This window comes from Gobio gobio (genome assembly GCF_949357685.1).
Source record: "Gobio gobio genome assembly, chromosome: 24".
Classification (NCBI taxonomy): domain Eukaryota; kingdom Metazoa; phylum Chordata; class Actinopteri; order Cypriniformes; family Gobionidae; genus Gobio; species Gobio gobio.
The window spans coordinates 22,839,427-22,866,094 of record NC_137120.1 but is presented as its reverse complement, the minus strand read 5'-3'; the positions used below and the strand labels follow the sequence as shown (position 1 = coordinate 22,866,094).

The following is a 26,668-nucleotide window of genomic DNA, read 5'->3' as shown; positions in this document are numbered from 1 at the left end:
GTCTGTAAGTAGATGCAGGTTGTTGAATTGCCCCACAGTAATGGAACGGAAGCTCCCTCACAACCCAACCTAATACCTAAAACATCTACTGTCACATGCAACCATTCAGTACCTTTTCAGTACACCAGACCCCCACATGAACCAACAACCCAAACACACTAACAACACCAGTAAATGCTTCCAATGCATCTTCCGCCGGGGTCGTTGGGGTGCTTCTTGGTTTTGATTGCTGTGTTTGACACCAAGTCTTAGGGCATTTTTGCTGGTTGCATTCGCACCGCCCGCAAAAAAACGTAATGTCGCTAGCTGAGCAGAAATGTTTCGTTTGGTCCCCTCAAAGTTGTGTTGGATTTTGTCCTTATTGTAAAGGTAAGAAGGGTCCTTCTATCAGTTTTCCATGTTTGTTGAGTTAGTTTCTGGAGTAAATAAATAGGCTATATTCTTTTTAAATGGTGGTGGTGCGTCCGGCCAGTCAGCATACACTTACGTCACTGGTCATTCCTATTGTGCTGGGCTAGACCCTACTCTGAAGTAGGAGCTAAAGTAGTTCCCCCAAAAGGTATTCCTATAACTAAAATCATTCCCAGTTCCTGCGATGCAAACAAGCAATTGGTTCTAGGAACTATGAAATGGTTCCTCCAGTGTGAAAGCCCCTATTCTCATCCCTAGATATGTTTTATTGTTCACCAAGTAAAAGTTCCCCTCAATAAGGCTCATGACTTGAGGTATCAGAGTTCCTTAGGACAAACGATGATGGACAGTTTATGTGCCAAAGTTTAATACATAGGGTTGGGGTTTGTAGACTGATGGACTTTGTTATAGGTCTCTTTTTCGTTTAGTTATTGGTAGTGTTTGTACAGGAAAATGTGAAATATCTTTCTCTATTGATGTTTGAAATGTTTAATTTATACAGATTATGTACAAGGTAATTTTTTATTAGGTAATGAAACCTTTGTTGCATTTCTTCCACATGACTTCTTCTGTCACCACCATTTTATCGGTCATGCTTCTAGCAATGCATCATTTAATTCTGGATCCATGAACAGAAGAATAAAAATGTGGCTGTACTTTGATTATCAGTGTCTGGACACATTACAGTCCCATCCAACAATTCTTGCACAAATGCTTTGATGAAGATTTAGTCTTTTTTTGTTTTTTGTTGACTTAATTTTTTTTCCTGAATTGTCCCATATTGTACCTTTTGTGGACTTTTCCCATCCCTGCCCTGTATCCTGACCAAATCCTGCCCAACCTCACTGTACCTCCTAGGGTCCCCAGCCAACTACAGGACAAGCCACTGCCAACCAGGGCAACTGCTTGCAGCCGTTGAGCTGTAATGCCCCACGGCCCTCTCCTCTGTCTGTAAGTAGATGCAGCTTGTTGAATTGCCCCACAGTAATGGAACGGAGATTCCCTCACAACCCAACCTAATGCCTAAAACATCTACTGTCACGTGCAACCATTCAGTACCTTTTCAGAACACCAGACCCCAACATGAACCAACAACCCAAACACACTGACAACAACACCAACAAATGCTTCCCAATGCATCTTCCGCTGGGTTTGTTGGTGTGTTTCTTGGTTTTGATTGCTGTGTTTGACACCAAGTCTTCTTCTGCACAAAGTTTTGTCTTTCCAAACACCCCCATTATTCACCTTTCCTCTTCAGTGGCATTGAACCTGGGACCAGAGATCACCTTGCCTGCAATGGACCGTACCATGGGGATGTTGAGCAAAGTGGGGAAGGGCACTCAGAAGCAAGAGATGGGATGTTTGTGTAATGGTAGCTTTGAATAAAGGAATAGCTATGGTTTCAATTATGAACCACAAGGCCAATCTATTTGAGACATGTTTGGCTGTGCCCGTGACTATTTAGAGTCTTCAACCCTGCTCCTGGAGACACAATGTCCTACAAAGTTTAGTTCCAGCCTACTTCAACCCACCTGCCTGTAATTTTCAAGTGACCTTGAAAACCCACGCAGGTTAGAGTTGGAGCTAAACTCTGCAGGACAGTGGGTCTCCAAGAGGTATGTAGGTTTCTGATATAGTGCCATACTTTGGCATCTTCCTCTCAAAAATTTGACTTTACTGAATCTCTAATATACCAAGTATCCATGAGGTCTTGACAAAGCCTCACTGCTACTTAATATCTTGCTGTGTAGGTGATGTCCATCCCTTCTTTGGCCAACAGTCCCTTCACATCTTGAGCTATCTGAAAGGGAGCACAGACCAAAATGCAAATGTCAACCTTCTTTCTCTTGTCCCTTCCCATCTCTTTAGGCTGCCCTGCTCAACTCTTTCCCTGCCATTTTTGACGAACTCCTTCAGATGTTCACAGTACAGGAAGTGGCAGAGTTTGTGAGGGGAACTCTGGGTAGCATGCCTAGTACGGTCCACATTGGTCAGTCCATGGATGTGGTTAAGCTTCAGTCCATTGCTCGAACGGTGGATAGCAGGCTTTTCTCCTTCCCAGGTATTTCTTTTTACATACCTTTTACCTTTATTGGTACAACTGGGGCAGTACATTTAAAGGGATAATTTTGCAACTTATTTACCCTAAAAGGTTCATAGTAGTACTACTCTAAGCGACTAATATGCACCTTTTAGGGTTATATAAGTGCAAAATGATCCCTTTAAGGCTACTGCCCCAAGATGTTGTACCACTAAAAGTAAAATTTTTGCATGTTTTATGACAATGTTAATGTCTGAAATCTTAATTAGGTGTATTGCTTTATTAACCCCCCTCCGTCTCTTTACACAGAATCAAGGAGAATTCTCCTTCCTGTTGTTCTCCATCACATTCATCTGCATCTTCGGCAACAGAAGGAGCTTCTGATCTGCTCAGGAATCCTGAGCAGCATTTTCTCCATTATTAAGAGCAGCTCATTGGTACACATACTTCAGTCATCAAAACTTTGAACATCCCAAGTTGGTGACTTTGGTCAAGTAGACAATGTTTCTCTTTTCCTGTTTGCAGGAGAGCTCTGTGCAGGAAGAGGTAGAGATGATGGTGGAGAGTTTGTTGGATGTGTTGTTGCAGACGTTGTTGGCCATCATGAGTAAATCTCAGTCTCAGGAGGCGGTAAGAGGGCAGCGCTGTCCACAGTGCACGGCTGAGATCACTGTTAGTAACTAACAAATCTGATATTCTACTTCTTTCCTTCCCTCCATCCCCCACCTATTTTCTCCTCCACCTGCTTGGCAGCATCCTTACTGAGATCTTTACTTCATCCTCTTTTTTTTCTGCCTATAGAGTGCAACAGTCAACAAGCAAAATCACATACATTTTCTTTATAGAGAGATTAATTTCAAAAATAACATTAAAGCTTTGAAAACAGTCCTACCTTCATCGCAAATTACTGTTTTAAATTGACTCCTTTATTAGGGATGTCAACATCAACATTTGTGATTAATTCAAAATCCTTAATAATTTCATTAACATAATTTATGTCACGCATTTAGATCATCTTGGTAGTCGGGAGTTAATCAAACCAGGCTTATTACATCAGAGATGGCAGAGAGAACAGTGTCTAATGGCCAGTTTTCAGTGAATTATTCATTCCAGTGTGTGTTACACTGTAAAACACGAGCTCTGTCATATTCTAAAAGTATTTCAGAAAGAGTGTGAAATACAGACTGAACGGAACATCAAATCATCCCACCGCTGTATGGCCAGATTATACGCAAACTGCATTTCTCGGTTGGATAGAGCAAACCAGTGTCTCGCTAGTCAATTTTTGATGTGAATTGTAATCAAGGTAAAGACGATTGCAGATGTACAGGAGTCGTACAGTAGTCTAAGCGCACATGAGTCTGTAATTATTATTATTTCTCTTTTATCTGTCATGTGTATGTTGCTGTGTTTAGTAATTCTGAATCGCTCTGTGTACTGTATTAGGCATATGCAGTCAGGTCAAGGTAGTTAGTTTAAGGTTTTTGTTGTTGTTGTTGTTGTTGTTGTTTTGTTTGGCCCTGTTTGGTATTTCAACTGCAACTTGACATGTCTAAAACGTAAACAGGCTCTAAAAAGCTCTACACAAGCTCTTTGCTGTTGCACTGTACACATACTGTTCACTGAATAGTTTTGTTCTGTTATCAGAATCATCCTTCAATCTGATAGTTTACTTTGCTAGATATAAGAAAAGAAACGCATTGAACAAGATAAATGATGTATGCTTAATTTCACGATAAGTATGCGATTAATCGCGATTAAAAATGTAATCTATTTGAATATTTTACATTTAACTTGAATATAAAATCAGTCACTCTTTATATACTCTCTCTCTCTCTCTCTCTCTCTCTCTCTCTCTCTCTCTCTCTCTCTCTCTCTCTCTCCTCTTTCACATTCATGGCTATGCGTTTATTATGTCTCATACTCACTCACTGACTCACGCATGTCTTCATGCAGTTGAATTTCATGAAAACTGCACAAAAATGTCCAGGTCATATTTCTATAACAAAAGAGATATTTTTATATTTGCATAGAGATAATGAAGCACGTATTTAGCATGTTGTGGGGTGGGGCACTTTCTTTCTGTAAAATAAACATGCAAAATTACTTTATTTCTTTTTTGATTTTGGTAGGAAGTATGACCCTGATGTTTATTGACAGGTTTCGTAAGACTCATCCATGCATGTTTGTCTTACGTCTCTTGTGTTTAGTCTGTTGTAACGCCTACTGGGAAAACTAAGATCAACAGTAAACTACTAGAACACAAACATACTCTGATCTATACTCTGATGAATGGGTTTGCATCCTTTGATTTACACTTTGTTTAATTGTAAATGTATTCATCATATACTGCTTATAAACAGAACCCAGCAGAAAATAATATCTTGTCTCTGTCTTTATGTAGTTGGTCTAATCAGGCACGAGAATTCACTAAGAATAAACTGCGCCCTTTGATAGCATCACATATTTGCAAACAGTTGGCCCTATTTTAACAATCTGAGCGCAACGCGCAGGTGCACTTAGGGCGTGTCCGGATCCACTTTTGTTATTTTAACGAAGGAAAAAACGGTCTGCACACCAGCCGCATGGTCCAAAACGGTTGTACCTACTCTCTTAATGAGTCATGGGTGTGTTTTGGGCGTAACGTGCAATAAACCAATCAGAGTCTCATCTCCCATTCCCTTTAAAAGCCAGTTGTGCTTGCAGTGGATTTGCTATTTACGTGGCGGAATTTGTGAGCAGACTGAACGCTTCTCCAGAGAGGAATCCTTTTATTTTTTATATTTAAAAACATTTGTGCGCTGCTGCACGACCCTGTGTGTGTGTGATAAGCAGAGTGTACGCGCAATGTGTACCCGCCGATGGCCGCATATTACTGACACGCCCTTTTAATAACACCAAAAATACTGCGTAATAGTCAATGGCGCAGTCGATTTCAGTTGCCTCAAAATTGCAACGCACCAATAATATGCCTGAACACACCTCGTTTTCAGACCATCACGCCCATTGGCACACAAATGAGCGCGAGTGCATTTGCTATTTAAACAACGTGGCGCTGGATGTGAAAATGATAACTGCGTCAGGGTGAAACTAGCTAAAAATACTTGCGTCGCATTACACTGGGTGTATGATAGAGCCCATTGTCTGATTGATCATTGTTTGATGCACTTCTGCCAAAGAGCGTCATGTACATGCACTGTTGCATGGTTGCCCAGGGTAGAGAGACAGTGTGACCTAATATAAATACGTAAATTCTGCCTGCTGTCATTGGATTGTGGGTGGTTAGAGAATCAGACGAAGACATTTGCGCTAAAATACCACGCACTAGTCTCACATTGCCAGACTTTTGACTAACAATAAGTCTAATCCACATTGGAGCTTATTCTGGCCAAGAAATGCCCACTTAGGCAGAAAGAAACTGCCTGACAAACAAGCAATTTATATCAACTGATTAAAAAAGTTAGATTAGAACTGGTGATTTCAGCAAGCCTCTACATTTTTTTTTGTCTGTAAAATACTTCAGAAATTCAGTGCAGAGGCTGTAGGCGGTCTGTGGCGTTCCGTCTGAGGCTGAGACTAAGTGCCGCAACTGTTTATTGAATTCATCCCACAGTGTCTTCATGTCTCTCATTCATTCTGCTCCCCCGCTCCCTTTGGATGCATTTGATTGTCTGTTTGATTGCCAAATTAACAGATTGATTGGCTCACAAGGACTTGTCCGCTTTCTGATTGGCAGGGGGAGTATGTGTCCTGCTTGTTGTCCCTCCTGCGTCAAATGTCGGACATTCACTTTCAACACCTGCTGGACAACTTCCAGAGCAAAGAGGAGCTAAAGGTGAATTTCATCTGAATCCTTTATAATGTGACTTATAGTTGAAGTTTTTAAATGTTACACTCTAAAAATGCTGGGTTGTTTCAACCCATGTTTGGGTCAAATATGGACAAACCCAACCATTGGTCAAAATCTTTTAAATATTTTTTTTTACCCAAAGGTTGGGTTTGACCCAAACATTTTTAAGAGTGAAATATAAAAGTACTTTCCTCTAACCCAGTTTATACAATTCCATCTCTTGCAGGAGTTCTTGCTGAAGATTTTCTGTGTGTTCAGAAACCTGATGAAGCTCAGTATATTCCCGCGTGACTGGAACGTCATGCGACTGCTGACCAGCAAGTGAGAAACCACCCTTTTTTCCCCCTTCATTCCTGCTATCTTCCAGAACTGATTTACATATTGTAAAACAAATTGTTTTGTATACCATATATATGGTATAATAGAATTTATTTCTCTGGAAATATCATAATTTGGGTACTTGCACAGTGGCTTTCAGACACTTAAGTCACAGTTACAATATGTCATTGCATTAGATACAGTACAACCAGGGCTTGACATTAACACCTGCCAAATGAGGGTGGATTTCAGCAGTGGCGTGTAACACAGTCACTTCTACTAACCACCTTGGCTTGTTGAAAATTATATATCATATATGCCTAAAATTATATATCATATATGCCTATACATTTTTGTCAAAAATATATTGATTTCTCATTACGTATCGATAATGAAATATCTGAAACGCTTCTAATACTCCGCAGAATAGATTCACGATACCATCTGCGCTTTCTCATTCTCTTATCTCTCCGAAAGTCACACACAAACCCGCCTCCATTCACTCACTCGTTTCATTTGCTCCAGATGAATATTGTTGGTGTTATTAAGGCTTGAATTTTGGCGTGGAATTGCGCGTATTGAGCATAATTTGACAATTTATCATTCCCGAAGATTGTGTGCTCACACCCAACTAAGGATCCGTGCGTCCGGTTTTAGAGTGACAGTAGCTCTTTCCCCACCATAGACAGAAATTTCTAGCTTTCCATGTTTTCATTGAAATATGGTGTTATACAGTGCTATTACGCATCTTCTGAAAGAGAATCCCGGATCAAAACACAAGCGAAGAAGTAGCAGAAACAAGCAAAAGCATATGTTAGCAGATGCTTATGTAAAATTAAGCTATCACTAACATTAAACAGCTTATAAATCAAAACTGCCTAACATTACCGAATTAAATGTTGACCCAGGACGAGCTATAGGATTGTGAAGCTTTGGGGGTGTTGATGGACTAAATCCACTCTATCTGTGTTTTGATCATCATTCTGAATATGATCTGGATGTAGTATTTGAAAAAAAACACTAGCCACAGTGGCTGGTGAGCAAAAAAAAAAATGTTAATGTCAAGTCCTGAGTACAACATATCAAACCATGTGGTATTATTTTTACAGAGCATAAGTGCACTTTTCACGTTTTTTATAACAGATATGTATACACTACTATTCAAAAGTTTGTGGTCATAATTTTTTATTTTTTTTCTGATTATCCCTTTCTCTTTCCTGCAGTATCATTGTGAGCACAACTCAGTATCTGGCGCCTGCTCTCCACAAAAGCTTTACGGACGCCGACTTTGATTTTAAGGTGTGTGATTGTGATGAACATCAACCACACACATTTCACCACAGACTCACTGGCACTGAAATACATACATACTAAACAGAAAAATGATTTCCAAAAACGAACACATCTCTTTTTCTGAAGATCACATTCACATGTGCACAAACGTGCTTGATACGGGCCTTTACGGTATCCTGCTGTTGGACACTCTTGGCTCTCTCTAATCCACTCTAATGAAGCTCTCCTCCCTGATCAAGACAGATGGTGCCACTAACCAGGGAGACTGGAAAAGTTCAAATGTTCTTAATTATTAATGAAGGTTATCTTTCAGAGAAAAACATGGCACTGTCTGTCAGTGTGGGCTTTCACTGGATATCCCCTAGTAAGAAAGCGCACATAGACCATTGTGGAAAAGCTTAAATCTGGAATCCAAACTGAACTGTTTAAGGTTGTTAATAGTTGCAGGTAGATCAGTTTGACCAGTAAAGCCATGCTAAAACTATCATCAAAGTGCCCAAAACATACCATATACTGGTTAATATGTATGTAATTAATCAACATATAATAATTCTACTGAATATTGAGATATCAAGTGATAGCATTAAAGGTAGGGTAGGCAATTTTGGAGTGGCTAGCAATAGAAAGCTATAGCTTTGAAAGTATAAAATCCCACCCTCCCTTCGAAGGGTGGACTTTGCACGAGTCTGCAAAGTGTTATGAGACGAGAGATGGCGTTAAATTACCTCATGTCTCAGAGCACATAACATTAATACTATAATAATGAATGTAAACAACTCTTATTTGTACCACCTGACTTCTGCAGATTAATTTCGCCATTGATAGTGTTGCCATAGAAACGCATTAATCCAAGTCTGAGAACGTGAACAGCTCTGGGTAGAAGTCACGGGTTGCCATTTCGTAATAACGGTTACGACATGGCGTGAACGCAGCATAAGTTTGTAGTTTTGGTTTAGGAGGAACTGTAAAATGCGGCTGCTGTTTGCTCTGCATAGCTTTATGAAACACGTTGATGACGTGATGTCTGTGAGAGCAGGTAAGCAGAGGTATATAAATACACATGTTGACAGGGAGGGAGGCAGGACCAAAAAATGTTCGTCCAATCATTGTATTCTGTCCGATCTTCGTTGGGAAATATTTCACCCTCACGCCAAATGATTGGATTTCGGCAGCGTAAATTTGCCAAGCAACTGCAAATGTGAAAATAACAACAAAACAAGTAACATGACTAAGAGGTAATGTGTTTCTTTTTCCATAAGGTGTGGAATTCGTATTTCAGTCTGGCTGTGTTGTTTATCAACCAGCCGAGTCTACAGCTGGAGACTCTGACACCCGCCAAGCGGAAGAAGGTCTTTGACAAGTAAGACTTGATCCTGCTTATTCACACAACGAAATGATCTAAAGACCCTACAAAGAAATCAGTGTTGTTGGTTCTAAATGTATACAGATTGTAATGTTTTCCCTCAACAGACTTTCATTGTCATTTTGTAACAAACTGAAGTACAAAAATCTGTGGTATTTGACCTCATTTCACAAATGCTGTCAGTTGAGCTTAAATTGTATTTAACCCAGAATACTCATGTAAATATGAAAATAATAATAATTTGAGTGTTGTAGTGAGGGCTAATCCATGTTAAATCAATCCAGAGTACATGCTACATCTCTTTGTATTCCTTCTTTTTCTTGCTGATTCTCCCTCATTTTCTTGTTAGCCACGAGATCCTTATCTCATGATTAATAAATACCAGTTTCTTCAGCTATTGGTCAAATATTTAAACATAAAATGCCTTAGATGCAGAATTGCACGGAAGTCTGCCGCATGCGTCTGTAATCTTCAGTCCAGCGTGTGGCTCTCCTGTTTTTCTAAGTCTAATATGTTGAATGCATGCTGTTTGTTTCAGTCGTCTTACATTCTTGCACGGGTTTAGAGGAGTTTGTTTTTGTTGTTTTTGTAGGTATGGTGATATGAGGGTCATGATGGCTTATGAGCTGTTTAGCATGTGGCAGAATTTGGGTGAGTGTCTTTGGTTCTCTCTCTGTCTTTCCACTCTGTTTCATTCTCTTTTCCTGCATTTTTCTGCACACGCACACAAACATTCACTTCCTTCCGAAAAGCAGTACTGAACTCTAGAGGTGGAAGAAAGTACTGCACTGCAGAAATTCACCCATAACCACCATAGGGTATTGCATCAACTTTTATGTCCAACTTATTATTAGTAGTATTAAAAAATAACAGATTTCAGCCTTTTCTGTTATATGAAGCTCATGTTAAAACTATCTTTTTAAATATATTTTACTCTTGTCCCAGACCCAGACTTTCAAGTTTAAACAATAAAGATCCACGATAGATCGATTTTACCGATAGATTTAACAATAGATCTAACGATATCTGATATATTATGATATATCTGATATGATATACTAATATATTAGAACTATATTTAGATAGAAAGAACGATAGATAAACAAATCATTTCAGCATTCATTATGTTAAATTGATATATTTCAGTTTTAAAGAAACACCCCATTATCATGAAAATCTTTATTTTTTATTTTTTTTATGAATAATCATGGTTGTGGGTTTGCTTGGTTTGGCTGCAGGTGAGAATAAGATCCACTTCATACCAGGAATGATCGGCCCATTTTTGGGTGTGACGCTCGTACCTCAAAATGAAGTCCGAAATATAATGATCCCCATCTTCCACGATATGATGGACTGGGAACAGAGAAAGAACGGCAACTTCAAACAGGTCCATTATACCTGCATCTGCTTTTCTGTCTTTTCTTGGCTATTTTTCTGTTTCTCTTACTCTGAGTTATCTTCCAGTGAAACAAACAAATACAATATGGTAAATGGAACAATAAATGATAATAAATAAATTAATAAAAGGTTTATTATCATATTTTATTTATTTATGATGTCTGTTACGATGGACAAATAATAAATGAATACATTTTTACTAATGCAAAATCATTGTATATTCAGGCTATTCTTGAGAAATAATGTCATTGTAAAATAAAAAATGATTAATATAAAGAAATATTGAATATAATTTATTATAATAGAATATTAATTTATACTGTTTATATTTATACATATACATTGATCAGGCGTAACATTATGACCACTGACAGGGGAAGTGAATAACACTGATTATCTCTTCATCACGGGACCTGTTAGTGGGTGGGATAAATTAGGCAGCAAGTGAACATTTTGTCCTCAAATTTAATGTGTTAGAAGCAGGCAAAATGGGCAAGCGTGAGGATTTGAGCGAGTTTGACAAGGGCCAAACTGTGATGGCTAGAAGACTGGGTCAGAGCATTTACAAAACTGCAGCTCTTGTGGGATGTTCCCGGTCTGCAGTTGTCAGTATCTATAAAAAGTGGTCCAAAGAAAGAAACAGCGGTGAACCGGCGACAGGGTCATGGGCGGCCAAAGCTCATGGGGAACGAAGGCTGGCCTGTGTGGTCCGATCAAACGGACGAGATACTGTAGCTCAAATTTCTCAAGAATTGAATGCTGATTCTGATAGAAAGGTGTCAGAATACACATTGCATCGCAGTTTGTTGTGTATGGGGCTGCATAGTTGTAGACCAGTCAGGGTGCCCATGCTGACCCCTGTCCACCGCATAAAGCGTCAACAGTGGGCACATGAGCATCTGAACTGAACCTTAGAGCAAAGGAAGAAGGTGGCCTGGTCTGATGAATCACGTTTTCTTTTACATCACGTGTATGGCGGGTGCGTGTGCGTCGCTTACCTGGGAAGAAGGCAAGCCGACGGAGGCAGTGTGATGCTTTGGGGAATGTTCTGCTGGGAAACCTTGGGTCCTGCCATCCATGTGGATGTTACTTTGACACGTACCACCTACCTAAGCATTGTTGCAGACCATGTACACCCTTTCATGAAAACGGTATTCCCTGGTGGCTGTGGCCTCTTTCTGCAGGATAATGCGCCCTGCCACAAAGCAAAAATGGTTCAGGATTGGTTTGAGGAGCACAACAACAAGTTGTTGACTTGGCCTCCAAATTCCCCAGATCTCAATCCAGTCGAGCATCTTTGGGATGTGCTGAACAAACAAGTCAGATCCATGGAGGCCCCATCTCACAACTTACAGGACTTAAAGAATCTGCTGCTAACATCTTGGTGCCAGATACCACAGCACACCTTCAGGGGTCTAGTGGAGTCCATGCCTCAACAGTCAGGGCTGTTTTGGCAGCAAAAGGAGGGAGGGACCAACACAATATTAGGTCATAATGTTATGCTTAATTAGTGTATCAGTGTATTAATATATATATTATATATATATATATATATATATATATATATATATATATATATATATATATATATATATATATATATATATATATATATATATATATATATATATATATTATAGATAATAATAGACATTTGGTGCTACATAAATTGTAAAGTATGTATGTATGTATGTATGTATGTATGTATGTATGTATGTATGTATGTATGTATGTATGTATGTATGTATGTATGTACAATTATAGTATACCAAGTAAAAAAAAAATCTCCATTCGTCTGTCATCTGTTCATTATCGGCGCATAAAATTCATGTTTGCTGTGCAGGTGGAGGCAGAACTGATTGACAAACTGGACAGTCTGGTGTCTGAAGGAAAAGGAGATGAGAATTACAGAGAACTCTTCAGTTTGCTGTAAGTGTGTGCACATACTGACACACACACACACACTCCCTCTAACTTCTCCACTGACACACACAGCTACAAATCCGGCCATTTAAGTGCTCTTATCATAACCTGAGTGTCTCTGATTTGCCTTGTGCTGCGGGATTATTAGAACTCAACTATTTGGGCCGTACCCCAGGTAAGAGGAAACTAACCCTGTTCAACCAATCAGATGCCACTAAAAAGGAATATTCCATTACAAGCCCTTCTTTTACCTTCAGCCCATGAAGTGCCCTTAAAAAATGATGTATATGTGTGCTGTTTAATGTCTAGTCTGCTGGAGAAGATCGAGCAGGAGACCTGGAGGGAGACGGGCATCTCTTTCGTTACTTCTGTCACGCGTCTCATGGAAAGACTGCTGGACTACAGGTAAAACTCCCATCTAAGTTTAAGTTTTTCATCTAATAAATATATATTTTTTAATTTGACTTGAGCTGGATTTCAGTTACCAGCAATGATTAATAATAGTGTTAGTTTTGCCTTTAATTAATGATAACACTGATAAGTGTATACTATAGTTAGTGGAATTAGAGGGACATGTAGTCTATCATAACATTTTTTTTTCACTTCCTGTCCACATTGCAGATTTTTCTGACCAATAGCTGCTTTCTTAAACAGGAAGTGACATGTAAAGTGTTCAGCCACAGCTCATTGTTGTACAGCATTTAACTATTAATTAATCTGGGAACAAATAAAGTGGAAGTCTTTCCAGAAATCATTGGGCATGGCATTGTATATCTAATAAGGCTTCCTGTTTCTTGTGTCGGCAGAGATTGCATGAAAGGTGATGAGACAGAAAACAAGAAGATCGGTTGCACTGTCAACCTGCTGGTAAGATTTACCCTATTCAATCCTATGTCAACCTAATATATGTATTTTTGCAGTCAAGCAAAAGTAACCTGATGATCATATGATATTTTGTAGAATTTCTACAAGTCAGAGATTAATAAGGAGGAAATGTACATCCGATACATTCACAAGCTGTGTGACATGCACCTGCAGGCCGAAAACTACACAGGTGAGACGTTATTCAGAGTTAATTCACATTTAAAAACTGCACAGGCCACATCATACAGAATCCATTTTTGCATTTAAAAACATGAGACGCAGGGCAGAGGAATGGAAAAACAACACAAGGTCTAGAGGCGTTTTTTCTTTTACAAGTTAAACTTGTTTTAACTTGATCGCCACATTTTTAGAACTCCATGTCATGTGCAAGACTCAGCAAAAGACACAAATGATTGCCTGGTGCATGTTCATATAGAAAACCAAAGAAGCTGTCTACAAACTGTCTACAAACACACATACTGTATTATAGCCTATATAATAATTCCTCAAACTAACTCTACAAACATGGAAAACAGTGATAAATGGAACTCTCAACCTTTACGCTAAGGAGAAAATCCAATACAACTTTGAGGGGACCAACATTGATTATGTATACGGCAAACGCTAATACTTTTTCATGTACGGTCTACTTTCTGTATGTAACATTTCTGTCTAAAAATTTACTAGAAAGGACTGTTAAACAGATCGTGTGCTCAGGCCCTGGCGTTCTCAGCGCCATCAAAATAAAGGTTCGCCACGCCGTCAAAATAAAAGTCACTACCACAAGCGTGGCTTATGTCACTTTAGAGTTCCTACTGGCGGTGCAAATGCAACCAGGAAAATGTAGTGTTAGATATATGTTCCTCAATGTTCCTCTGGAACCACCCTGGTGGCTAGTTACTATAAGTTCCTAGAACTACCTAGTACGAAAGTATATGTTTTATCGCAATGTGTGATTCTTGAGAATCGAACCCATGACCTTGGTGTTGAGCTAAAAAGATGTATATTACGTAAGAGTATTTCAACTATATCAATCGTTGTGTGACACAGATGGCAGTTGTGGCCTATGTTAGGGGCAGTTGTGGCCTAATGGTTAGAGAGTCAGACTGGTGACCCGAAGGTTAAACTGGAACGTGCGAAGATGCCCTTGTGCCCCCCAATCTCTTCCTGGGCTCCACAGCAAAAATTGCCTCCGCGTATTTGCAGTGTTTGTGTTTACTACTCAATTCTCCTAATGGATGGGTTAAATGCAGAGGACAAATTCCGAGTATGGCTTACCATTCACTTGTCACTTTCACTTTCAGAGGCGGCGTTCACCCTCCTGCTGTACTGGGAGCTGCTCCACTGGGAGGAAAGACCCCTCCGAGAGTTCCTGCACTATCCTGCGCAAAGCGAATGGCATCGTAAAGAGGGTCTCTGTCGTAAGGTCATCCACTACTTCAACAAGGGAAAGGTATTTACAGATTCCACTTTGTGTCCCGGAAACAACGTTTTACCAGTTTTGGGAGTAATTTCTATAAAATTCCATCTTAAGTTGTCAAACACAATGATCCTCCCTAGACTTACATTAGAAAAGAGCAAAAGATCGTCTGAGAAAATGGTGGACATCAGCTGTTGCTAAGGCAGGATTGGTCTATAATGTGATTGAGGCAAATGGCCAATTCAATACAGACTCTATTCACACCTCTTTGGATATTTTTTGCCGCTTACACCATATCTATGTAACTGTCGTAGGTCAGTAAGAGCTGTGCATGCAAACATCACTCCCCTGATCTCAAGAGGCATATTAGTGACTGACGTTAGAGACTGCGGTCGTTAGCATACTTGTTAGCGCGCCTGCCTCCCACTCCGGAAACCAAGGTTTATATCCTGCTCGGAGCAGGTTGAGTAGGACCAGTTACATTTGGTGCCGTGACCCGGATGGGAGTGAGGTTTAGGAGGGTGAGTGTAACTGTCATAGGCCAGTAAGAGCTGTGCGTGCAAAACTCACTCCCCTGATCTCAAGAGGTGCTCAAGCAACTGGCGTTAGAGACTGCGGTTGTTAGCATCCTTGTTAGCGCACCAATGCCCCATGCTGGAGACCACAGTTCGGATCCCACTCAGAGCGGGTTGAGTAGGACCGGTTACATCTACAAGTGGCACAACGCGACAAAAGCAAATAGTACCCTTTTTACTGTGATACTTGATGAAGTACAATACAAACGAGTCACCGATAATAAACTATTGCCACGTTGTATTTCTTTGTATAAGTGGTCCATGCGCTTGAGCTACTTCCGACATCAGTACTTATGGATTCTGGATATGAAATTCTCTTGTACACATTGAGTTGAGACAGCTCCAAGCTGTTGGAGCATCGCACCCAATATGTTGCTACTTCCATTTCATCGCAACATTAACAAGTCAGCAGATTTTTCAAGTTTCAAACTTTCAAAACATTGGACCCCATTGTTTTTTATTATAAGGTTTAAAAGTGTACTAAGACCGACGGAAAATGAAAAGATGCGATTTTCTAGGCAGATATGGCTAGGAACTATACTGTCATTCCTGCATAATAATCAAGGAACTTGATGGCAGCAAAGTTCCTTGATTATTTAAGCAGGAATGAGCAGCAGGTGCAATGATATTACGCAGCGCCTGAAAATAGGCAAGACAAGGCAAGCCAAGTTTATTAGTATAGCACATTTCATACACAGTGGCAATTCAAAGTGCTTTACACAGAAATGAAGTTAAAATATTCGTAAGTGAATAAAATAAAAATAAAAATATATATAGTATAACAGTTATAATTAACTGTTAATTATAAATAGGCTAACCTCCGTCAACAGGGATAAAGGGGAGTGTGTCTTTTTAACCATGGAGACATTTCTGAGAGAAGATTCAGAAGATATTTACTTTGGTGCAGATCCTGAACCGTATCTATTTGAACCGGAATACACTGAAGATTAGGTTATCACGTTGGTTATGTTGACAGAAGTAATTGGTGAATTTTTATTTCATGGTGACTTTTTACATTTTCAACATTTAAAATCAAATGGAACTCATTTTAATCATTGTATACTAAGTAGCGATTGCATATTGACAATAAACAAGGTGCAAACTAAATGTGATGCAGCATTTCTTGCTATAAAATTAACTAAAACTTGCCAAAACGTGCTTTTTTGGAAATGCAAATCTAGTTTTAAATTGCACATCAAACCTGCTGTCCTGCCCTTGTTCTCTTGCCAGTGTTGGGAGTATGGCATCCCGCTGTGCCGAGAACTAGCCTTCCAGTACGAGTCCCTGTACGATTATCAGAGTCTCAGCTGGATACGGGTCAGTGCTTTTTGATGTTCTTTTTTTTTTTTTTATATGAATATATGAATAGAGATTATATAACAGCACTTTGAGTGGACCACATAGCTATTAATGTACTGTTATGTATTATGCTCAGAAGGAGGTCAATGCTGTGTGAATATTTAGCTCTTTCTTTCTATACAACAGAAAATGGAGGCGGCGTATTATGACAACATCATGGAGCAGCAACGACTAGAGCCAGAGTTCTTCAGGGTGGGATTTTACGGTCGGAAATTTCCCTTCTTCCTCAGGGTGAGCTATTGCAATATTTACACGCTCTATTTGTTTGTCATAATTGTAAGGATTAAAGGATTTATATTTAATTTAAAATAACTATAAAATAAATAAAAATTAATTATATACTATTTATTTATTCATTTATGTATGTATGTATTTATAAATATATTTATTTATAGATGTTTTCCTCTCCACACAGAATAAGGAGTTTGTTTGTCGGGGGCATGACTACGAGAGGCTTGAAGCCTTTCAGCAAAGAATGCTGGGAGAATTTCCACAAGCAATCGCCATGCAGCACCCTAATCAACCAGATGAGGGGATCTTACAGGGTGAAGCTCAGTGTATCCTTCACCATAATAAGACCATTAGATGGTTTTGAGGTTTTTTAAAGAAATGGCTTTTTTGCATTTCAGGTCAGGGTGAGCGAATTTTCATGTCATTAACAATACGAAACCAACCATTCCTTATATTATTTCTATCAGTTCACAACACAAGTAAGATAAAGGGTTATTTGAGGGGTACATATCATAGCAAATTTACTTGAAAACTTGCAACCAAACTTGCTATTTTAGTTTTGGTTAATTTGATTTTGCACTAAATAGTTTGTATTAATGCTCACCCGGAATTTTTTTTTTTTTTTGTAATTTATTCAACCTGATTTTTTAAATCTTTTGAACAAGTGATATATGAAAGATTTTTCATATATATAAAAAATGTCTACAACAGTATTTATGAATTTGTTCATTCACTCATTTATTCATTAGTTTGTTCATTCATTTATTCATTCACTTTCACTCACTCACTCACTCACTCGCTCACTATTTCACTAAGTCACTCACTCCCTCACTCACTCACTCACTCACTCACTCACTCACTCACTCACTCACTCACTCACTCACTCACTCACTCAATAACTTACTAACTCATTCACTCAATAACTCACTCACTCATTCAATAACTTGCTCACTAACTCACTCAATAACTCATTCACTAACTCAATAACTCACTCATTAACTCGCTCAATAACTTACTCAATAACTCACTCACTAACTCAACTCACTCACTAACTCCCTCTCACATTCACTGTCACTCAATAACTCACTCACTCATTCATTGTCACTCACTCACTCACTCACTCAATAACTTACTCAATAACTCACTCACTCATTCACTGTCACTCACTCACTCACTCACTCACTCACTCACTCACTCACTCACTCACTCACTCACTCAATAACTTACTTACTTACTCATTCACTAACTAATTCACTCACTAACTCACCCGTTTTACTCACTCACTCACTCACTCACCCACTATAGATTTTTTGTTGTCTGAAAGTCTATACGACCTGTAAGTAAAAAGAGCAGCTTAGACACTCTGCACAATATCTTTTTATTTTGCACAGAAAACAACATAAAATTGTGACAGACTATTCATATTCATTTTAGGGTTATCTATCCTTTTAAAATGCTTGTTCAAAATATAGTAGCTGTTTTTTTCCTTCATATAAAGTTCCATAGACCTACAGATCTACGCTGTGACTCCAGTTCCAGAAAACATTGATGTGCTACAGATGGACCGCGTGCCTGACCGTATCAAAAGTTTCTACAGAGTCAATAATGTCCGCCGATTCCGTTATGACCGGCCCTTCCATAAGGGGCCAAAAGACAGGGAGAATGAATTTAAGGTGAATTTAAAGTTCTTCTCTAGGAAATACTAGTGGGTAAATTCATTTAACATCAGACATTGGCTGAAGTTGCATCATGTCTGTGTTTTTTCAGAGTCTCTGGATTGAGCGGACCACACTCATCCTCACCCACCCTCTGCCCGGGATCTCCCGCTGGTTTGAAGTGGATAAGCGCGAGCTGGTGGGTGACTCACCAAACGAAGTCAGAATATATCATCAACATTATGAGGCCACCATTTGGGTTTGCTTATTGAATCTCAAAGCTTTCCAGTCAATAATTTAAAAAAGTGTCTTTGTGGACTATACACAGGTAGACTTACCAGTACCTGTTGCCGGATTAAAGAAAAATTTTATATAATACAATTTTGATCATTTGTTCGGAGCTGATAGCCTCGTGGGTAGGGTTGGGAACCGAGAACCGGTTCTTATGCAGAACCGAAACTGATTTTTGAAAAATACCAGAACCGCGCGAAATTCCTAAGTTTCGGTTCCGAAAACGGTTCTGGTGCAATGTGTGTGCGAAGCGCTGGAAGCGAATCCTTTCATAGCGAGTGACAGCCAGAGTTGCCAACTCCGTGATTTTCACGCTTTCCCGTTTTCCACTGTTGCCGCGGGCTGTGTTTCATGTCCGCGGGTTGAAACGATTGTGCAATTGTGCGGGTTTTGTTGTGAAAACCTGGCAACCCTGGCTCACCTCATCATGAATATTAATTACGTTGCCTGCCGCTTCCAGGAGGGCTTCCAGCAGTTCAGCACTGAAAGCCCTCGCGCTACACATTTACGGTTTTGCGTCAGATATTTTCTCGTTGACCACCAGCATAGCGAAGAGAAAGTCACAAGTATGGATTCATTTCCAAAGAATGAATGATAATGATGCAAAATGTAACACGTGAAAAGTTAATAACATGCAAAGGAGGCTACACTAGCAATTTGACAAAACATTTGCTACAGCACAGAGTGCCACAGGGCTTATACCAGATTTATAGTGAAATGCCTATATATATATATATATATATATATATATATATATATATATATATATATATATATATATTTGTCAACCGTTGAGTCACCATGGTTTAGGTAAGCGTTTAGGCACAATTAGCTTTGTAATGCTGAATTGCAATTTATTATTTACAAGTTCACTGAATAACTGAATTACTATTAAATTAATATATAACTAATTAATAAATATAACTAATAAATATAATTTATAACTTGGTTTTATTCAGAGACAGAGAGATAAAATGTAATAAGAAAATTTCAGAGGTGTTCATTTGAAAAAAAATGTGTTGCAAAAATGGCTTAATTAATATTGTAATATATGTACAGTACAGGACTTTTTTGACATTGCCAACCTGTAAATACATTTTAGAGCAAGTAATAAACACAAAATGGATTGTTTGAGTTGCGTATTGTGCCTTTTTCCTTTACCACTATTTGTTTAATAATTTTAATGGAACCGGAATCGGAACCGGAATCGTTAGGCGGAACCGGAACCGGAACCGGAAAATTTATCACGATTCCCAACCCTACTCGTGGGCACAGTTGTGCTTAGACCTAGTTTAGACCTAGAGTCCAGGCTTCTGGTCCTTCCCGATCCCACTTCTCTTCCCACGTCTGCTCTCTGTACTGTAAGGTATAAATAAAGGCAAAAAAATCACAAAAAAAAATCATAATTTGGCTTAACAGTCAAGATATTGTACATAAAACATAAAATTTGTTCAAAAATTATTATTATTATAATTTATTATTTTCCATTTAAATTGTAAATCGATTTTACATAAATAATAAATAAATACATCTCTTATCCAATCACTAAATTAAAATTTTTTATTCAAAAATGTAATTTTCATGAAGTCAGTAACTATTTTAATATAATTTTGTCTTTTAACTAATTAATAAATAAAACATCTGTCATTTAAGTTTGAACTACCCAAACACTAAAATCTATTTAAAATGAAATAAAATTACATTAAAACAATAAAAAAAAGCTTTCATGAAGTCATGGATTTACATATTTGATGTTTTTAATGTGATTTTGCATTAATCCTTAATTAAATTAAAAATATATCTAATTTACATCTATACTGCTTAAACACTAAACTCATTTTAAACTTAAAAATATATCTTTCAAATTTTAAATAAAAAAAATCTAACTTTCATGGTCATAAATTTACATATTTTACATGTTTAATATGACTTTGCATAAATAATTAATTAAATAAAAAATCTCAAATTTACATTTAAACTACCCAAACACTACAATCAAACGTAATTCAACTTAAAATGGTAACTTTTTTTACTTAAATACTTTAAATACTTTTAAATATATGATTTTACATTAATAATTCAATATATTTAATGATTAATAATACAAAAAAACCCTCTACTACCCACTAAACTAATAATAATGTCACTATAATGTACAGATTTACTGAAGTGAAATTCGAGTATACATTCAGAGTACCTGTGTTTATCGTATGTATATCATGTACTCTAGGTTGAAGTTAGTCCACTGGAGAACGCCATTTATGTGGTGGAGAATAAGAACCAGGAGCTGCGCACCCTGATCAGTCAGTACCAGCACAAGCAGCTTCACGGAAACATTAACCTGCTCAGCATGTGCCTGAATGGGGTGATCGATGCAGCTGTCAATGGGGGTATCGCCAGATACCAGGAAGTGAGTGATCCACACGCTACTGCAAACTCCAAATTTAACATTGTGTCTTATTGTGCTTTAGAAACTTCACACTAGCAGCACTGCTTTCTTCACATTTCTATTACGTTGACAAGCTTTTTGTTGCTTGAATGAATGAACATCAGACGTTCAGCCTTCATCTAAAAGAATAGATGTTGAATGTTTTTATACTTATTGTCACCCAGGCATTCTTCGATAAAGAGTACATTAGCAGTCACCCAGAGGATACAGAGAAGATTACACAACTCAAGGATCTGATGCAAGAACAGGTGAACACATCCAAAAGTTCTTCATGTTAACAACGCAAGAAAATCTTTTTAAAGGGTCAAATAATCCCTCTTGTTTAATAAACCCCTTAGGTTCACGTCCTCGGCGTGGGTCTGGCCGTCCACGAGAAACTGGTGCACCCGGAAATGCGTCCCCTGCACAAGAAGCTAATCGATCAGTTCCAGATGATGAGGAGCAGCCTCTGTCATGTGAGACCTCACTGGGGGGAATACTAAACCATAATGAGCCTTTAATATATATTTTAATTGTTTATCAAAGGTAGGGTAGGCAATTTTCGGAGAGGCTAGCAATAGCGAGCTATCTTTGAAAGCATAAGATCCCACCCTCCTTTCAGAGCATCTCCAAAGCCACGCCTCCTCCAAAACACATGAACGCACACAACCAGAGCAGTGTCTGCAAAGCGCCACGAGATGCCTCAAACCACCTCATGTCTCAAAGCCCAAAACATTACAATAATAATAATGAACCTAAACAACTTAAAGAGCACTGACCAGTACCACCTGACTGCTGCAGATTCATTTCAGCGTTGATAGTGTTGCTATTGAAACGCATACATTTGAGTCACAAACCGCTTCGAGTATAACGTCACGGGTTTCCATCTCTTCCAAATTATGGTAGTTATGGTGTGAACACAGCATAAGCTTGATGTTTTGGTTCAGGAGGAACGCGCTGATGACGTGTGATGTGTGTGCGAGGAGGTATGGAAATACATACGTTGACAGGCACCGAATGCAATGATTGGATTTTCTGGTCCTACAACTTCCACGGATGAGATATATACATATACCGGTAAATACATTTAGACCTTAACTTAGTGATTGCTATCAGGAAGAGACTTTCAACCAGCTTAACAAAAAATGTTTCTTGAGCAAATCAGCTACCCTGCCTTTAATAATGAATAATAGGTAAACTAATGTGTTCTGAGTCTGCGTCGAATGCAAAGATCAATTGATGATGCTAACTCATTATCTATGCAGTGGTAGACACGCCTATAGAGAGAAATGCACCTTTCATACAGATTACATAATCAGAGAGTATTTGTTTGTTTAAAGGTAGGCATTTCAAGCTTTTTTTATATATATTTCTCATGCCTGTAAGGCAAGTATATGTTGAGTTTTGGTTCATTTATGTGACGCGCTGTAGTTCAGGGAGACCAACATACTGTAATTTCCACAAGGATCCGCCCGCCATTTAACTTTCTGTTCCTCATGTACTACGTGTCTTTGCAACTTCTGACTACGCTGACTAAGCAACTAATAAACTATTAGGGGCAGCCCTACAAATTTGTCAACAAAGTTTTTATTTTGACCCAATAAATAAACATTTAGATAAAGACCACAATAAATCAAAATCTATTCAAATTTTATTTGAATTAAGAAAAGTTTGTGGCTTTTAGTCCATGTCTGTTAGTTTGAGGCACAGTCGTTTATATGTTATTTTACACCTACAAGTTAAAATAAACAATTTTTTTAGAAAAACAAGCCAAAATCATTGATGACTCATCCTGCAATCATGGGTGTGTCCAAATATTTGTCCAATCAAATGCTTTCTAGAATGACAATATGTTAATTGCACTTTTGGTCTAACCTAATGTCCGGTAATGACAATGCACCGCCCCAAACTTCCTACTTGAATAGGAAATGCCAATGTAGGAAAGAAAACTGTGCTTTTGAAAGTATTTTATGAGGTCTTTAAACACATTTAGCTTTTCTCACTTCATTCTTTACAAATATTCAGTATCAAAGTCTGATTTTTTTGTAAGATGAGCTGGTGTGTAATATCAAATCTGTGTTGGCATCAATGCAGACAGTGTGGATATTCAGAGTAGTGTTTCTATGTGGCCCTGCAGGGCTTGCCCGGTCTGGATAAGCTGAGTCCGGCCTGCTCAGGGGCGAGCACCCCGCGCGGCATCCTCGCCACCCATAGTCCCATGAGTCCTGAAAGTATTAAGCTCATGCACCGACACAGGTCAGTACACCCTTATAGACACTGTTCTGCATGCACACAGATGTATCTATTGGATATAAACTATGTATACAAACCCAAGTACATATCAGAACAAGAACAGCATACTATATAAAGGCTAAAGGAATGTTTCAATATTTCAGTTATTTTCTGTGGTATTCGACAGCACAACAGATTGAGCTTAGCTACAACATTCCTTTCATTTAAACAAGCTGTTCAAATTCATGCACACTAATGTCCATTCAACATACTTCATTTTGTTTCAGTCATTTTAGTACATCATCTTAAACTTACCTATATTTTATTTCCTTTAACAAAAACATTTTTTTAAATAGTTTTAATTATTAACAATAAAAACCTTGGTCCAAACTCTGTGTATTTATATTCAGGATTTCATTATTCCAAATGTTCATTTCATGTGTTGCACCTCACAGGAAACTCTATATATCACATTGTAATGAATTTGTGTAGTATGTGTGTGTTCTACACACATGTCTGTGGGTTATAGAGAGATTCCTGCTCTGTAGATGCAGCCTTTCCTTTCTCTTCACGAACACTCCTCGACCGTGTATTCCTCATAAACACGCGTACACACTCATGCTGCCCACCCTGAACACACTAGCTTCAGCTCCGCCACGTCTCTCTCATGTCTCTCTGTTTGTTCCTCTTTATCCTTCTCTCTCTCTTCTGTCACTTTACCTCACATGTGTATAACATCTATCCGTGTGCCTGCTTTACTCCACTTTCTTTCTCCTTTATTCTGTGTTCCTCTTTCTTCTTTTTTCGTTCATTCTTGCATTGCTGCCTGTGTTCTATGACCCTACAATTTCTCTTCATCTTGATTCATTTTACTCATCCCTGCATGCATTCCTCTTCCTACACTCTTTCTCCTGTTTTTCTTTTCCATCCCTGTTTTCCCATCCCTCTCCTCCCCTTCTCTCTCTCTCTCTCTCTCTCTCTCTCTCTATCTCTCTCTGTCTGTCTCTAGCCCTCTGAATGTGTTGGGGTCTGTCCGCCACTCCTCCTCTTCTCTCTCCTCTCACACCTCCAGTGAGACGGGAAACTTGCTCATCCTGACGGACAGTATGATGGAACACCCGGAGGACCTCTACCGTATGCAGGTGGGCTACGTCAGCTCATAATACACACATTTAGTGTACAAGTACCTGCCACCTAGCAGTGCCCTAGAAACCACTTATAGTACCCTAACATCTACTTAGCAATGACCTAGCAACCACCAAGCAAATTCCTAACAATGCCTTTGCACCACTTATCACCACCACAGTAACCACTCACGACACCCTTACAACTACCTAGCAGCCACCTAGCAATGCCCTAGTTACCACTTAAAACACCATAGAAACCTAGCATCCACCTAGCAACATCTTAGCAACTACCCACCACCTAGCAATACCTAACCACCCAGAAGAACTATACCATATGCATAGCAGTGCCCTAGCTTCGCTTGACAACACCCTAGCAACCACCAAGGATATCTAACCTAGCAACCTCTTAGCAACACCCTAGCAACCACCCATACTATCCTAGCAATGTCTTAATGTCTCGCATAAGTGAACACTCATAGCTCCCTAATAATCACCTATCACCTAGCAATACCTTAGCAAACCCACCAGAACAACCTTGCAACTGCCTAACAACCTCCTAGCACTGCTAGGAAATATCCAATCAACTGCCTTGCAATGCCCTAGAAACATCCATCACCTAGCAGTACCCTAGCAAATTCTCAGAACAACTGCCTAGCACTGCGTAGAAACACATTGGTAAACACCTAGATCATCCAACCTAGCAACTATCCAAAATATCCTTAGAAATGTCTTAGCATTAACACATATTGATAGCACCCCAACAACCACCCATCACATAGCAATACATTAGCAGTCTCTTAAAACAACCTAGAAACTGCCTAACAACAACACCTGAGCATCTGCCTAGCAGCACCCTAGAAACCACCCACCACCTAGCAATTTCCTGACAACCTCTCAAAACACCTAGATTCATAACAATGCCCTAGCAACACCCTAGAAACCACCTATCATATCCTAGCAACATCTTAGTATTAGCAAACACTCATAGTACCACAGAAACCACCTGTCAATTAGAAATACACTATCAACATCTTAGAACAACCCTAGCAACTGCCTAACAACACCTAATCAACTGCCTATAAACACCCCCCACTCACCACTTAGCAACTCTCTGCCAACCTCTCAGCACACCATAGCAACTACCAACAATATTGTATCTGATATTTTAAAGTACTGTTTCCCCCCTGTGTAACATTTCAGCCCAGTCCATCATCATCCAGTTTGAGCTCAACGCATTCAGCTCCATCTCAGATGATCAACTCAGGGCACAGCAGCATCAGAGGTGAGCAACTATAATCTTCAGAATACCACCAGGTTTGAGTATTTCCCAACCAATGCTTGGTAACTAAAACGCATTTTAATTTGAATAATAATTTACTGTGGTGACAATCAGTATCTTCTAACTTCACTCAAAAGAGCAACTCGGCTCAAAGATAACTTCTCTAATCTTTTACAAAAGCTCAAAACTAAATGGGGTTTAATTTCCTTTCTCTCCAGTGGGGTCCCCGTCACTACCTGACAGATACAGGCACAACCGAGAGATGTTGATGCTTCTACCGCCGCACAGGGACCGTCCCAGCAGTGCCATGTACCCCAACATAATTGAGAACGGACAGGTGTGTCTACAATAAGATGCAGCTAATTAACATTTTCACAAACTGTGTCAGGAAATGACAGGACCTCAGTTCTGAGGGTAAGATAATGGTAGTGATATAACATTAAAGTACATCTTTTTTTATTTTGCTTTTTTCCCACCAGCCTACCAACCATCAGAGGGCACTATACCATCAGGTCATTGGTCCCTGCAAACCCTGCAGTGACCCTAATCTCTCTGTGGCTGATAAAGGTATGACTGGGTGTGTATGATTCTTTGAACCCACTGTACCCCT

General features: G+C 39.0%; 1 protein-coding gene across 1 annotated transcript in view; it reads left to right on the top strand.

Moving 5' to 3' along the window:
• Positions 1–26,668, top strand: part of dock3 (dedicator of cytokinesis 3) — a 314,866-nt gene that overhangs the window by 275,168 nt on the left and 13,030 nt on the right. Inside the window, exons 24-51 of the mRNA XM_079807891.1 lie at positions 1,270–1,362; positions 2,281–2,473; positions 2,762–2,889; positions 2,978–3,082; positions 6,189–6,287; positions 6,529–6,623; positions 7,844–7,919; positions 9,173–9,273; positions 9,869–9,927; positions 10,515–10,663; positions 12,518–12,603; positions 12,907–13,002; positions 13,404–13,464; positions 13,558–13,651; positions 14,766–14,914; positions 16,687–16,773; positions 16,942–17,046; positions 17,231–17,372; positions 18,553–18,719; positions 18,814–18,900; positions 21,223–21,402; positions 21,606–21,689; positions 21,780–21,896; positions 23,537–23,676; positions 24,725–24,794; positions 25,980–26,061; positions 26,277–26,395; positions 26,538–26,625. Coding sequence (XP_079664017.1) covers positions 1,270–1,362; positions 2,281–2,473; positions 2,762–2,889; positions 2,978–3,082; positions 6,189–6,287; positions 6,529–6,623; positions 7,844–7,919; positions 9,173–9,273; positions 9,869–9,927; positions 10,515–10,663; positions 12,518–12,603; positions 12,907–13,002; positions 13,404–13,464; positions 13,558–13,651; positions 14,766–14,914; positions 16,687–16,773; positions 16,942–17,046; positions 17,231–17,372; positions 18,553–18,719; positions 18,814–18,900; positions 21,223–21,402; positions 21,606–21,689; positions 21,780–21,896; positions 23,537–23,676; positions 24,725–24,794; positions 25,980–26,061; positions 26,277–26,395; positions 26,538–26,625 — 3,052 coding nt within the window. The remainder of the gene's footprint in view (positions 1–1,269; positions 1,363–2,280; positions 2,474–2,761; positions 2,890–2,977; positions 3,083–6,188; positions 6,288–6,528; positions 6,624–7,843; positions 7,920–9,172; positions 9,274–9,868; positions 9,928–10,514; positions 10,664–12,517; positions 12,604–12,906; positions 13,003–13,403; positions 13,465–13,557; positions 13,652–14,765; positions 14,915–16,686; positions 16,774–16,941; positions 17,047–17,230; positions 17,373–18,552; positions 18,720–18,813; positions 18,901–21,222; positions 21,403–21,605; positions 21,690–21,779; positions 21,897–23,536; positions 23,677–24,724; positions 24,795–25,979; positions 26,062–26,276; positions 26,396–26,537; positions 26,626–26,668) is intronic.